The sequence below is a fragment of the Lactuca saligna genome, chromosome 4 (assembly GCF_052625555.1).
Source record: "Lactuca saligna cultivar CGN05327 chromosome 4, ASM5262555v1, whole genome shotgun sequence".
In the NCBI taxonomy this organism is placed as follows: domain Eukaryota; kingdom Viridiplantae; phylum Streptophyta; class Magnoliopsida; order Asterales; family Asteraceae; genus Lactuca; species Lactuca saligna.
The window spans coordinates 103,908,919-103,923,645 of record NC_136420.1 but is presented as its reverse complement, the minus strand read 5'-3'; the positions used below and the strand labels follow the sequence as shown (position 1 = coordinate 103,923,645).

The 14,727-nt window shown below is 34.3% G+C and overlaps 1 protein-coding gene across 1 annotated transcript; it reads left to right on the top strand.

Annotated features, from left to right (window-relative positions):
* Window positions 1-3,000: 3,000 nt before the first annotated feature.
* On the top strand, window positions 3,001-14,727 carry GSL8 (glucan synthase-like 8). The gene is made up of 46 exons (XM_078990986.1): window positions 3,001-3,376; window positions 4,053-4,150; window positions 4,290-4,453; window positions 4,565-4,688; window positions 5,004-5,114; window positions 5,215-5,340; window positions 6,012-6,101; window positions 6,182-6,279; window positions 6,366-6,483; window positions 6,556-6,684; window positions 6,771-6,847; window positions 6,922-6,997; window positions 7,120-7,212; window positions 7,298-7,400; window positions 7,490-7,613; window positions 7,698-7,884; window positions 7,977-8,029; window positions 8,125-8,185; window positions 8,303-8,384; window positions 8,541-8,590; window positions 8,804-8,890; window positions 9,013-9,098; window positions 9,175-9,379; window positions 9,474-9,634; window positions 9,704-9,824; window positions 9,914-10,011; window positions 10,103-10,193; window positions 10,277-10,437; window positions 10,557-10,666; window positions 10,754-10,885; window positions 10,984-11,052; window positions 11,145-11,310; window positions 11,375-11,492; window positions 11,572-11,691; window positions 11,795-11,910; window positions 12,004-12,087; window positions 12,160-12,325; window positions 12,408-12,584; window positions 12,673-12,720; window positions 12,802-12,960; window positions 13,045-13,247; window positions 13,340-13,498; window positions 13,579-13,801; window positions 13,901-13,951; window positions 14,029-14,208; window positions 14,289-14,727. The coding sequence occupies exons 1-46, from the start codon at window positions 3,169-3,171 to the stop codon at window positions 14,523-14,525; spliced, it is 5,700 nt and encodes a 1,899-aa protein (XP_078847112.1). The 5' UTR covers window positions 3,001-3,168; the 3' UTR covers window positions 14,526-14,727.

Genomic DNA, 14,727 nt, shown 5'->3' with positions numbered 1-14,727 from the left:
TATTTCTTTCATTTCTTCTTCCAATACCAATTCCATATTCTTGCATTCACAAAGCTTCTTTATTCCCTATAAAACAATAGTTTTAGGTCAATATTCATTCACCTAGAACCCCTGTCGGATAAAATAATTTCATAACATTCCATCAATGTTTTGTCAACTTGTATAGAATCTTCTTAATATACTAGAATACAAGCTATAACTTATTGACATGAAAAAACATAAAAAAGAGATTAAAAAACTTCTTCATAAGATCAAGTAACTAACATGGGAAGCATAATCAATAATCATTATAACAAGAGGAGTCACAACAACTTGATTTGTTCCATCGACTAAAAACACAACTTTTATGAACAAAAGCAACAACCGCAAACCATTAGTAATTCTATATTCGTATACCAGTAGAAATTTATATGATTTCAGGAAAAAAAAAAACTTCACGAGTCGTCAGTGATGGTCAGTCACTCGGAGGATTTTATCGACCGGATGAATATTTATCAATCTAGACAAAAACAATCATCCTTTTAAATTGGAATATAATTTTCGGCACTCATGAATCACATCATCGCATACAACTATCAAGAAAAAAACGATTTTAGAGGAATTTCGATTTTAGTGAAGGTGCTTACCGGAGGGTGCAACCACTTATTGGAAACTATGTCCTTTTTTTACATTATTTCAATATGCTTATACTTGAAATTTATGATGTTGCCATCACTACATGACTTTGCTTTTGCATTTTTGGTTACAGATTTAAATTTTGATTCCATAGACAATTATATCTTTCATAAAATCTCTTGTTAATATATAAATATGGTATACATGTGACTATGCCCTATTTTTAAGAGGCATAATATCATGGTATCTAATAACATTATAATAGTAATTTAACTTTTTTATGGTTATTAGTCGATTTGTCACACCCCCGGCCAGCGGTAAAATCGTCGGGTTGTGTCACGTTAGAATGTTGGATCACAAACATTGAAAAGTACAAAATTAGGGATGAAAGTGGGTCCAAACCCGGATCGGATGGACCCGGACCCGGAAAACTTGGAACCGGTTAACGGGATTTTATAGAACCAGTAACCGGACCGGTATATAGGAACTGGTTCCGGGTAAAGTGGGTCTAGAACCGAAAAACCCAGAAACGTCAAAGTGGGTAGGTTGGAATCGGATAAAATGAGTTTAGAACCGTAAAACCCGGAAAAACAATAACTTTTTGGTAACTGCTTACTACTTAGTGGGTTGAATTTTGAAAATTTTCATATTGGTATCCCTTCTTTCGGGGTCTGTAACTCATTGAATATGAAACCAAAATTGACAAAATTATAGTCTAAAATCATGTACAAACTCTAAGTTACACTTTGAAATCCGACTTTAAACGAATGAGATATGCATGTGTTAACATTTTCACATAATACAAAGTACAAAAACGAATAACTGAAGAGTTGAAAATTTTTAGTTTTGATATCCCGACTTAGGGGGGCTGTAAATCATTGAATATTAAAACATTTAAATATTTTTTATGGAACAAATTCCGTATTATAAAAAATACTTTGTTTTAAAATCAACATAAATAAAAGGTTTTTTCGGATCGTAAAAATATGGATGTCACATTATGCAACCGCCAATATATTTTTATCTAAAGATAATCTCTTGTTTAATTTAAGGTTGTCAAGATCGGGATCCTACCTAGGATCGATTTTGGGTTTGCAAGATCGGGATCGAGATCCTAAGATCTCACAAAATAGAATATAATTTTAATTTATAATATTTAATCATGAAAACTATTTCAAACATTTAGTTTTTCATTCAAAAGTTATAAAAACTTCAAAATATTAGTCATAAATCACAATAAAAAATAAGAAATGGTAGATTGGTAAAGGATAAAAGACATAAAGTGGTAAAAAAAATTTCATTTGCAAAAAAAAAAAAAAAAAAAAAAAATCAAAGGAAGGTAGGATCGGATCGGATCTCGATCCTACGATCCTACCTATGATCTTACGATCTTACCTGCGATCCTACCCCAAATACGATCATTTTACGATCCGGATCGTTTTTCATACGTAGGATCGTAGGATCGTACGATCCTACGATCAGGATCGCAATTTTGACAACTATGGTTTAATTTTTGATACACACCAACCCATATGAATATTGTTCATCAAATTACTTGGTATGTGAATGTATTTCGTATCATTTTAGTTCCACCATAAAAAGGTGACAATACATTTCATAACAATATATTTTTATATTTTAATCGAATTTTATATTTTATTAAATAGAAGTATAATTAAAATTTTGTATTTGTTTATCATCATATATTAAAAATCAAATAAATTGTAATGATTGTTAGATTATAATTTAATCTTAAAATATATAAAAGTTGAGGTTAAAAATTATCATACATCAAAAAATGCACCTATATTTGACCAATTATCAAAAAAGTTACCATTGATATTTTTCGTTTACAAATTAACCATCGAAAATTATTATTGTTAATGGCTACCTAAAAATAATCGGTTCCAATGATTCAATTCCTCAATTATAAACTTTTGCCTACTAAAAAACTTGAGTCGTTTTCAGTCAAACTAATAAAAAAAAAAAAAAAACTAAATTCAATTTTTAGATGCAACTAATATCCGGTTCAAAGGGTTAAAACCAAAAACAAAAAATAAAAAGTAACTTTATTATCATAATGCCAAAATATATAGATTTGATTTAATTTTTCTAAGTTATGTTTGACAAAATTTTCACTTTTAGCTCGCTTTAGCACGAGCCGCGATGCTTTTAAACCCAAAGAGCGGGGCGGAAAACGTGCCGAGTGGCGATCATCTGGAACGAAAAGTCTGAGCCAGCCAGCAAACCGCAATATTCACCGCACGATCAAATTCAAAAGTACCCATCCAACGAATCAGAAAATAGCCAAACCTTAGTAACGGTGGTCTGCACCTCACATGATCACCATAACGGCTCGGCGACATATCCACTGATCTGAACAGGCAACCCTACAGAACGCGTCGACCGAGCTTACTCTTTTTCCTTGTTTGAATTGTCTTCCTATGTTTAGAGTTTACTTAGGGTTGAAGTCCAGATCTATTGCAATTTGAGGTATTCATTGCTTTATGCCTAGTTAAATTAGACTTTTCGAGTTGAATTTCAACTTGAAAAATGGCGAAAGTTTCTGATAATTGGGGAAGGTTAGTCCGAGCAACTCTCCGGAGAGAGCAGCTACGAGTTGCCGGACAAAGTCATGAGAGAAAAGCCAGTGGTCTTGCTAGTGCAGTTCCTGATTCGCTTCAACGGACCACAAATATCAATGCGATCTTGCAAGCTGCTGATGAGATTCAAGCGGAGGATGCGCATGTTGCTAGGATATGTAAGTTACTTTTGCTTGTTTATATCCATTATCGTATCATACTTCCTCCGCCCCTTTCCAAAAGAGCTACAGTTTGATTCCCGATGCGAACCAAGTACCTTCTACATACACAGTTGATATGATTTTTTCTGCCAATGGGACTCCATTGCTGTTATCCTTGTTGTGCTTATAGAATTCAACGTGATTGGCCAACTTGTATGGAAAAGTTAGATTTTCTATAAATGTTAGAGCTGAATGCTAACCCCTTTGGTATCCAAGGTGAAATCATACCTTATATATTACTTGACGATGGATAAATTAGGTAAACAGTTGCATTACAATTTATATCCATCTTACGTAGAAAGATGGCAGTTTGAACTTGTTCATAGCTTTATATGTCTTTTTGTCTGAAGATATGTAGTTTAAGTTGGAGTTAAGATTCTAAGCGGATGTTGTTCCATTTCTCAAGTGCATTCTGACCTGAATAATTCACAAAAAGATTGCCTACAGGGTTAAAGAAAGAAACTCTGAATGCCACTCAAATATAGATATTTAGATGGTTATGCAAACTTTGAGTTCTAAAAGTTATCCATGTTTGTATCAGTTGTATCCTTTTTATGGGGAGTTTCACTATATTTGGTTGAACTGTAAGGTTGTGAAATCTCATATTAGTATCTGACTGTAAAAACAATTTTAGTGTGTGAGCAGGCATATAGCATGGCTCAAAATTTGGACCCAAATAGTGATGGAAGAGGAGTTCTTCAGTTTAAAACCGGTTTAATGTCTGTGATCAAGGTAAGACAAGTATTTCAAGAATCTACTTTATTCAAATTGTTACTTTAGCTTTTGATGAGCTCGCTTGTCACGGTTTTGGTTTCTACAGTCTAATTCATCATTAATAAATACTAATTGAGGAGTCTGATATTTATTGCAGCAAAAACTAGCCAAAAAAGATGGAGGGAGGATAGATCGTAATCGTGATGCTCAACACCTGTGGGATTTCTATCAGCGTTACAAACGAGTGCATAGAGTTGATGAAATCCAAAGAGAGGAACAAAGAATGCTTGAATCTGGAACTTTCAGTTCTGATATGGGAGGGTACACTCTTATCTTTTGGGCCTAAAAATACTACTTTTTGAGTCATGGTAAATATAATAATGTCACTTGTGAAAATAAAAGCCTAAGCATAACTGTTTATATGAATTTCAGTTTGGGACTGAGGTCTCAAGAAACTAAAAAGGTATTTACCACACTGAGAGCTCTTGTTGAGGTAATGGAAATCCTTAGCAAAGATGCTGCACCTGATGGAGTTGGCAGATATATTGCAGAAGAGGTATTTCTTCTCCCATCCTGCCTATGAGTTAACAATATCCTTGTATCATCTAAAAGAGTATTCTACAAAGTTGCCACTGGGAAATCATTATTCTTGTTGATTTGTCTTCACATTGTTTTTGACTTGGCTCATTAGATTAGGAATCACGTTATAAACTTTAAAAGCATCTCCAATGTTCATAGATGATTATTAGATTGAATTTTGTGTTAAGAGTTTCAATGCGATGGGCTCTTGAATATCATGAACTTCTTGATGCGAGTGTCAACTATCTAAACCGTGTTATTATTTATTTTTTTGTTTATATATTTATTCCAGATAAAAAGGTTAAAGAAAACAGATAAAGGATTGTCGGGGGATCTAACACCTTACAACATTGTTCCACTTGATGCACCATCTTTGACAAATGCTATTGGGTTCTATCCAGAGGTAAGTTAAATGACTATTTCTTTGTGAAGAGCTATGTTTGTGATGCACTTTGATTCTTGACCTTACGGAATAAGGCTTCATTTCTTATTTTGATTCTCAGGTTAGAGCTGCAATATCTGCACTTAGATATCATGAAGAGTTCCCTAGACTTCCACCTGATTTTGAGGTTCCTGCACAGCGTAACTTAGACATGTTTGATCTTCTCGAATTTGTGTTTGGTTTTCAGGTTTGAACTCTTTCATATTTAAACTTTGTTTTAGAATTTATGTTTGTGTATCTTAGTTCTTTGTAGACTTTTGAGGTGTTTATGTACTTAGACGGTTGAGTTGTGAACATATCACTCATGCTGTCTCATTTACTTGGATGAGTGAATGCATTTTAACATCCCAATCTCAAAAGAAATAAACCATTTTTTTATTTCATTTTTAAAATCCATGGAAGATTGCAATATGTATATAAGAGATGTACTTCATTACAAAAGGGGACAACAAGTTATTTCATCATTAAGTTTCAAACTTTCCATCCAATCATGGGAACCAAACTTCAGTTGTGCATACTGCATTCTAACTATTCACAAAACATTTGGTAAACTTGCATGTAGTTTGAAAGGCACATGCAGAAAGTTCATCATAGATACACATAATTGGTTGTCACCTCTTAGCATCTTTCACTTCTCCCTTTATGTCATCTAGCCAATATGACAACCCAATAAAAGAAAAAAAAATATTATGGTTGTCAGCTCAACAAATTTATATTTCCAGCTGTGTAATGTAATGGTTTACACATCTAGTTTAATGTGTAATATATCCCATCATCCATTTGAAAATCAACAAAAAAACATCTTCTTCCTTCAGTTCAATTCAGTTTTCTTTACTTATGGTGACCTTACATATGCAGAAAGACAATATCAGGAATCAACGTGAGAATGTTGTTCTCTCTTTAGCAAATGCTCAATCACGACTTGGCATACCAACTGAAGCTGATCCAGTAAGTATATTTTTTGTGTCTACAGTTTATACACTATTATTAATGGAATCTTGCTGACATGTCATTCATAATTTTCTTAGAAACTAGACGAGAAAGCTATTACAGAAGTTTTTCTAAAGGTTCTTGATAACTACATCAAATGGTGCAAATATCTGCGTATACGTCTGGTTTGGAACAGGTGACTTTCATCCCCTGTTATCACTTTTTATAAATAAAAATCATCGTTTCTCATGCTATGCTAATTGCGAAAGTTGTTTTCAACAGCATACAAGCCATTAACAAGGACAGGAAGCTTTTCTTGGTTTCACTGTACTATTTAATCTGGGGTGAAGCTGCAAATGTCCGTTTTCTTCCAGAATGCATTTGCTATATATTCCACCATGTAAGTGTCTTACTCTTATCTCTATTAGTTGATCAATTATTGTTTAAACTAATGAATACTTGTATTACCTAGATGGCCAGGGAATTGGATGCTATTTTGGATCATGGACAAGCTAGCCCTGCTCAGAGTTGTATTTGTGAAGATAATTCAGTGTCCTTTTTGGCACAAGTCATTCAACCAATTTACAACACACTCTCTAAGGTCAATATCTCTCTTGTTAATAGAAGTCATGAGTTTGTTATTAAATTGTCACTCGCATATTTAAACAAATCTTTCTCTTTCAACAGGAAGCGGAACGAAACAATAATGGGAAAGCTGCCCATTCAGCATGGAGGAATTATGATGATTTCAATGAATATTTCTGGTAGGTGTTTCATCGTTGTGACAAATTATTTTTATCTATATGCTTTTCAGAAGCTTATACTTGAAATTATTCAGGTCACCTACTTGCTTCAGTTTGAGCTGGCCTATGAAGGAGGATTCACCATTTCTTCGATCCACTAAGAAAAAAAGGGTAAGTCATCACCGAAATTCACTTATAGAGCCATCCATTTCTTTACATTATCTGTCAATTTAGATTAGGGACTGCCTCTTGAATGAAATATTATTTATTTATTTTATTTTTCAAATCATCAGACTGGAAAAAGCACTTTTGTGGAGCATCGAACGTTCCTTCACTTGTACCGGAGTTTTCATCGTATGTGGATATTTTTAGTAGTCATGTTCCAGGTACATTTCATTATTTCACAATTTTTTTTGCTCTTTTAGCAGTGAGGTCAAATATTGGCTCTAAATCCTTTTCATTTTCTTTTAGGTGTTGACAATAATAGCCTTTGATCATGGAAACCTAAACCTCAATACATTTAAAACATTGCTTAGCATTGGTCCAACCTATGCTATCATGGAGTTTGTGGAATGTGAGTAGTTAATGCCTTACTGGTGTTTCATTTATTTATTTATTTATTTTTGTGTGTGTGTAATACTAAAATGTTTGCTACTTATACAGGTAGCTTGGATGTACTGTTAATGTTTGGGGCATACAGCACAGCAAGAGGCATGGCAATTTCAAGGCTGGTTATTAGGTTCTTCTGGGGTGCATTGAGCTCAGTGTTTATCACATACGTCTATGTGTAAGTCCATAGTCATCTGCCTTTAATAGCATTTGATGTACTTCTATGGCTGACTACTTGCATTGTGAACAATGAATTTTCCAGAAAACTTTTGCAGGAAAGAAATGATAATAACTCAAATTCAATGTATTTTCGATTATATTTACTTGTTGTGGGTGTTTATGCTGGTGCACGCTTTCTCTTTGCAATGCTACTAAAAATTCCAGCCTGTCATTCGTTATCTCAAAAGTCTGATCAGCCATTTTTCCAATTTTTTAAGTGGATTTACGAGGTACTTTTCCTTCTTGGACTATGGTTTCTGTTTCTTGTTATTTGGCAAGCATCTTGAATTCTGTATTATTCTATAAAATTTTTGTCATCCAGGAGCGATATTTTGTTGGGCGTGGTCTTTATGAGAGGCCAATGGATTACATAAGGTTTTGCTCCATGTCTTATTAGTGCCATTTTCTCTCTATTTGTACTTGTTTTTAACCTAAATCAAGTCCTTACTCTTTGTGCTTAATGTTTGCAGATACGTGCTTTACTGGATGGTGGTCTTTGCTTGCAAGTTTACTTTCACCTACTTCCTTCAGGCAAGTTATGATGCATGATATACAAGTTTTTTCGTGTGTTTATTTTAGCAGTTGTTCTACAATATTTTGTTAAGTTACTGGCTCATTGTTATGATGTTTATTCTTTTAACTTTCCAGATCCGACCATTGGTGGAGCCCACCAACATTATCAAGGACCTTCCCAGGCTGCAATATTCCTGGCGTGATCTTGTCTCAAAGGGTAAGCGTTGAATCTTCTATACATTTCACTTGGTTTTTGTTTATTTTTAGATCACTTCTTGAATCTGATAACAACTTTTCCACTTCCATTTTGTGGATTTGTCAAAGGAGTGCTTCTTTCATAGCTAATTTTGCGTTTATCCTTTGGCCTTTTCAGATAATTATAATGCTCTTACCTTAGTGAGCATATGGGCCCCTGTAGTGGCTGTGAGTATTTTCATCTCTTTCCAATCATTCTTGCAAGTGACTTGTAGAAAAAAAACCGTCTTTTAGACATATTTTTAAAATGCAAAAACTTCCCTTTTCCTTACAAGTTCTTGGGTTTTAAACCGAATCCAAATTCTATTATCATGTATAGTCATACAGGATGGTTTCTAGTTCATTTAGTGTTTATAACTATCATTCTTCTTGAATCTTCAGATCTACCTTATGGATATTCATATTTGGTACACTCTCTTATCTGCAATTGTTGGTGGTGTAATGGGTGCACGTGGACGATTAGGCGAGGTATGATGTTTTATCCAAATCTCATATTTTTTGCAACTATTATGTTCCATTCGCCTTCAAAATAATTACCTTTTACATTTCGTTGATGATATATAATTTTATACCATGTCTTTATTACATAGATCCGGTCAATTGAGATGGTTCATAAACGGTTTGAGAGTTTCCCAGAGGCCTTTGTTAAGCAACTTGTGTCTTCACAAGCAAAAAGGTTTGTGTCTATTTGATATGGTATTTCTTTATTTTATCTTACTCTAATTTCGTGTCTTACATTGTGTTTTCTCTAGGGCACCTATTAATGGACATTTAGGTCCTGAAGACAATAATGACAAGGCCTATGCTGCCCAGTTTTCCCCATTTTGGAATGAAATAATTAAAAGTCTGCGTGAAGAAGATTACATCAGTAATAGGGAAATGGACTTGCTTTCAATGCCAATCAACACTGGAAGTCTTGGATTAGTTCAATGGCCTTTGTTTCTGTTAAGCAGCAAGGTAAAACTAAAACCTGTAAATCTTATCTGTCATAATCGTAATCACTTTCAATAGGCATTCTGTATTGACTATTGACCTTGGACTGTTTGACCAGATATATTTGGCGATTGACTTAGCTATAGACTGCAAGGATAATCAATCAGAGCTTTGGGGTAGAATCATCAGGGATGAATATATGGCATATGCTGTCCAGGAATGCTACTACAGCATTGAGAAGATCCTACTTGCTTTAGTTGATGGAGAAGGAAAGCTATGGTTTGTTTTTTGTACCCCTCAGTTATGATCATATTATATTATATTATTTCTCACTGATTTTACTTGCAGGGTTGAAAGAATCTTTCGTGAGATCAACAATAGTATGTCAAATGGTTCACTCCTTGTGACTTTAGATTTTAAAAAGCTTCCTTTGGTGCTGTCAAGATTTAATGCATTGACCGGTCTTCTGGTAATTTTTGTTAATTATACAAGTTGGGATGTACATACATATATAAAATAATCTATCGGTCAATCTGTAACATAATATTGCTGTTACAGATCATGGATGAAAAACCTGAACTTGCAAAAGGAGCTGCTAAAGCTGTATATGAGTTATATGAGGTGGTCACTCATGGTCTTTTGTCACCTGATCTAAGGTATGCTGTGTAAACCTTAAACCCTAAACCTAAATCATGAAATGTTTTACTTTTATATGAGATTAGTTATAGTAGGGTCTTAATTTTTCAGTGAGCAGCTTGATACATGGAATATATTAGCAAAGGCAAGAAATGAAGGACGCCTATTTGCCAATATCAGATGGCCTAGAGATCCCGACATTGTAAGTTGATTTTGACCTTTCTATAGTTTTATAAAAAAAGTTCAATTTCATTGACAACATAATTTAACCTCTTCTTCTTACAGAAGGAGCAGGTGAAGCGGTTGCACTTACTTTTAAAAATGAAGGATTCTGCTGCTAATGTCCCCAAGAATCTTGAAGCAAGAAGAAGATTAGAGTTTTTTACAAATTCTCTTTTCATGCATATGCCTCCAGCAAAGCCAGTTAGTGAAATGATGCCATTCTGGTATGTGTAAATCTTGAAGAAGTTAATTGTTTTTTTTTTTTTCTTTTTTTCTTTGAGGTAATAATATTAAATATTAATAGCTGTCTGATTGATTTGCAATATGTTTGAAAAAAAAACAGTGTCTTTACACCCTACTACAGCGAGACAGTACTTTATAGTTACCATGACTTATGGGCAGAAAATGAAGATGGAATCTCTACCATTTTCTATCTTCAGAAAATCTTTCCAGGTATTTCTCCTCCTTGCTGACTAGGATTTCTTATCAAAGATTTTGTCATGTATGCGATAATACCTAACACATTTCCCTCCATTTTAGATGAATGGGAGAATTATCTAGAACGAATAGGCAGTGTTAATACTGGAGATGTGGAACTTCAACGTAGTGCTACAGATGAATTGGAGCTTCGATTTTGGGTGTCTTATCGTGGACAGACCTTAGCCAGGACAGGTCAGATTCTCTAATACTACATTTCTTAAGTTCAAATTTGATTATATTATGATTATGAATATTAACAAGTAAAAACTACATTTTTTTTTTGTGTATAGTGCGTGGTATGATGTATTACAGGAGGGCTTTGATGCTTCAGAGTTATTTAGAGAACAGATCATTAGGAGGTAGGTACTCTTTAACCTACTAGGATTCTTATGCAAGATTTTATTATATTATATGTAATTGTTTGTTATCTTTTGCTGCTCTCCATCAACAGTAGCTCACCCTCAAGCAGCCCTATCACCTCAAGGTTTTCAAGAGTCACGTGAAGCTCGAGCACAAGCTGATTTGAAGTTCACATACGTTGTTTCATGTCAAATTTATGGACAGCAAAAACAACGTAAGGAGAAAGAGGCCACTGATATTGGTCTTTTGCTGCAAAGGTATTTGTAGTTAGTAGTTACTTGGTTTTTTAAGTTATGGGTTTAATTTTGTATTTATATCCAGGAATGAGGCACTTCGAGTTGCTTTCATACATGTTGAAGAAGTCCCAGGTGGTGATGGAAGGATCACAAAATCGTTTTATTCGAAGCTTGTGAAAGCTGATATCAATGGAAAAGACCAGGTATTAGTTACTTACTTACATGGAAAATCTTTTTATATATGAGTTCGTTTTCATAACAATGTAATGTGATTCCTGTTAGGAAATATATTCCATAAAACTCCCTGGCGACCCCAAACTTGGAGAAGGAAAGCCTGAAAATCAAAACCATGCCATAGTTTTCACACGTGGAGAAGCAATTCAAACCATAGACATGAACCAGGTGGAATATACATATATTTATATATTTACTACTATTGTCATTTCTTCTTGTTTTGTTTGCTTCTGCTTATGCTGAAAGATTTATTTATGTTTTGTTTTTGAAGGATAATTATCTTGAAGAGGCAATGAAAATGAGAAACCTCCTTGAGGAATTTCGAGCAGATCATGGTTTACGACCTCCAACTATTCTTGGTGTTAGAGAGCATGTTTTTACTGGAAGGTTTGCCTGCCTTTCTTTTAACTTTTATTCCCTCGTTTCTCAATTTAACAATTTTTTTTTTGTAATGTCTCCTCTTGCTATATGATGATACAGTGTTTCTTCCCTGGCATGGTTTATGTCCAACCAAGAGACAAGTTTTGTTACATTGGGACAACGTGTTTTGGCATATCCTCTCAAGTAAGTTGCCATTATTTATTATAAACTTAAAAAATTTGATTATTTTAATTGATTGGTTTATATATGTTGCAGAGTCCGGATGCATTATGGACATCCTGATGTGTTTGATCGAATATTCCATATTTCTCGAGGTGGAATAAGTAAGGCATCACGTGTTATTAATATCAGTGAAGATATATATGCAGGGTTCAATTCCACCTTGAGACAGGGTAACATCACGCATCATGAGTACATACAGGTTTGTCTTGTCACAATGCTCTGCCTAAATATTTATAATTCATAATTATATTTTATTTTTGTCCAATCTTTTTCACGTGTAGGTTGGTAAAGGAAGAGATGTTGGGTTAAATCAAATTGCCCTTTTTGAAGGCAAAGTTGCAGGTGGAAATGGAGAACAAGTTTTAAGCAGGGATGTCTACAGAATTGGTCAACTCTTTGACTTTTTCAGAATGCTCTCTTTCTACTTCACCACAGTTGGTTACTATGTCTGCACAATGGTAACCTACTTCGTCTAAAATCCTTTTTTTTTAATATAACTTTCTGCAATCTTGCTTTGCTTTTTCTAATGGAGCTCTTGTTTTGCAGATGACAGTTCTAACAGTCTATGTTTTCTTGTATGGGAGGGCATATCTGGTAAACTATTTACAATTACATAGAGTTTCCAATTTCAAAATTTCTTAACCTGCAAAAAATAATTATATATTTATATTTCAGGCTTTCTCAGGACTTGATGAGGGGATTAGTAGTAGATCTAGAATACTGGGTAATACTGCATTCAGTGCAGTTTTGAATACTCAATTCTTAGTCCAAATTGGAGTATTTACTGCAGTTCCAATGGTTATGGGTTTCATACTTGAACTTGGGCTACTCAAGGTTTGTTCACCTTCACTTGACAGATATATCAAATATCACTGAATACTTGAATAGATTATTTTTTAAAATTGTATGATTTTGCAGGCCATTTTCAGTTTCATTACAATGCAACTTCAGCTATGCTCTGTATTCTTCACGTTCTCATTAGGAACTAGAACTCATTATTTTGGAAGAACAATCTTACATGGTGGTGCTAAGTACAGAGCAACTGGTAGAGGCTTTGTTGTACAACATATAAAATTTGCCGATAACTACAGGCTCTACTCAAGAAGTCATTTTGTGAAGGCGTAAGTATTATTTTATTTATTTATATAATATAATATAATATTTGTTAGTTTACGATAACAAGTAAATTGTTTGTGTTGTGAAACTGAAACAGGCTGGAAGTGACATTGCTTCTTATAGTTTATATTGGTTATGGGTACACTGAAGGAGGTAGTGTTTCGTATGTTCTGCTGACACTGAGCAGTTGGTTTCTTGTGGTTTCATGGCTGTTTGCACCGTATATCTTCAACCCATCTGGCTTCGAATGGCAGAAGTATGCTTCCAGTTATTTTATTTTCTTTTTCCTAATTCATGAATCTATCTTATGATTGGGATGTGATGTGATGTGAACAGGACTGTGGAAGATTTTGATGATTGGACTAATTGGCTTATGTATAAAGGTGGAGTTGGAGTGAAAGGAGACAATAGCTGGGAATCCTGGTGGGATGAAGAACAGGCACATATCCAGACAATCAGAGGGCGTATACTTGAAACTATCTTGAGCTTGAGGTTCTTCATATTTCAATACGGGATAGTCTACAAGCTCCATCTCACTGGAAATAATACATCATTATCGGTACTTACAAATTTTATTTATTTCACTTTTTTTTTTTTTCTACGTGAAACTATACTGACAAAAAATACATTTACATGACATGATATGTTGGTCGAGTAGCTTTACGGATTCTCATGGGTGGTGTTAGTTGGGATTGTGATGATATTCAAGGTTTGTATCATATTATATATATATAAATCAGTTCTGATGATTGAATATAGTAATTGATGATGTGGTTTTGTATATAGATCTTCACATTCAGCTCGAAGAAGTCAAACTTCCAGCTATTCTTGAGATTCGTTCAAGGAGCTGCAGCACTGAGCCTGATTGCAGCCCTTTGCCTTGTTGTGATCTTCACAAGGCTAACAGTGGCCGACTTGTTTGCCAGCGTGCTTGCTTTGATTGCCACTGGGTGGGCCGTAATATGTGTAAGTTGAAATCTATTTGAACTTGAATATTTTCCATCTTGATTACTATTTTGATGCAAATAAAAAAAATAAAAAAACAGCTGGCAATCGCATGGAAGGGAGTGTTGAGGAGGATAGGACTATGGGATTCGGTACGAGAGTTTGCAAGAATGTATGATGCTGGAATGGGAATGATCATATTTGCACCGATTGCAATGTTGTCTTGGTTTCCATTTGTGTCGACTTTTCAATCTCGGTTGCTGTTTAATCAAGCGTTTAGTCGTGGGCTTGAGATATCTCTCATTCTTGCTGGGAACAAGGCTAACGTCCAGGCATGATTCTAAATTTGTACAGAACAGGTTTTGTACATTTCAGACTCTAAATTATCATCTCATCTTGTATTATTTTTGCTCCCTGACTAACATGACAACAAGATATAGTACAAGCTTCAGTTTGGTTTTTTTATTTTTATTTTTATTTTGTGAATATCCATCTGTAAGATTTTGTTTGCCTCTTCAACTACAAACTTTAGTTCCTTAA

What these genes read in the sequence shown, in the direction of transcription:
- GSL8 (XM_078990986.1), top strand. Translation starts at nt 3,169, where the DNA reads ATGGCGAAAGTTTCTGATAATTGGGGAAGGTTAGTCCGAGCAACTCTC. An exon ending in CTTTTGTCACCTGATCTAAG is followed by an intron (nt 10,012 to 10,102) that starts GTATGCTGTGTA and finishes TTAATTTTTCAG; the next exon opens with TGAGCAGCTTGATACATGGA. An exon ending in TCTTCAGAAAATCTTTCCAG is followed by an intron (nt 10,667 to 10,753) that starts GTATTTCTCCTC and finishes CCTCCATTTTAG; the next exon opens with ATGAATGGGAGAATTATCTA.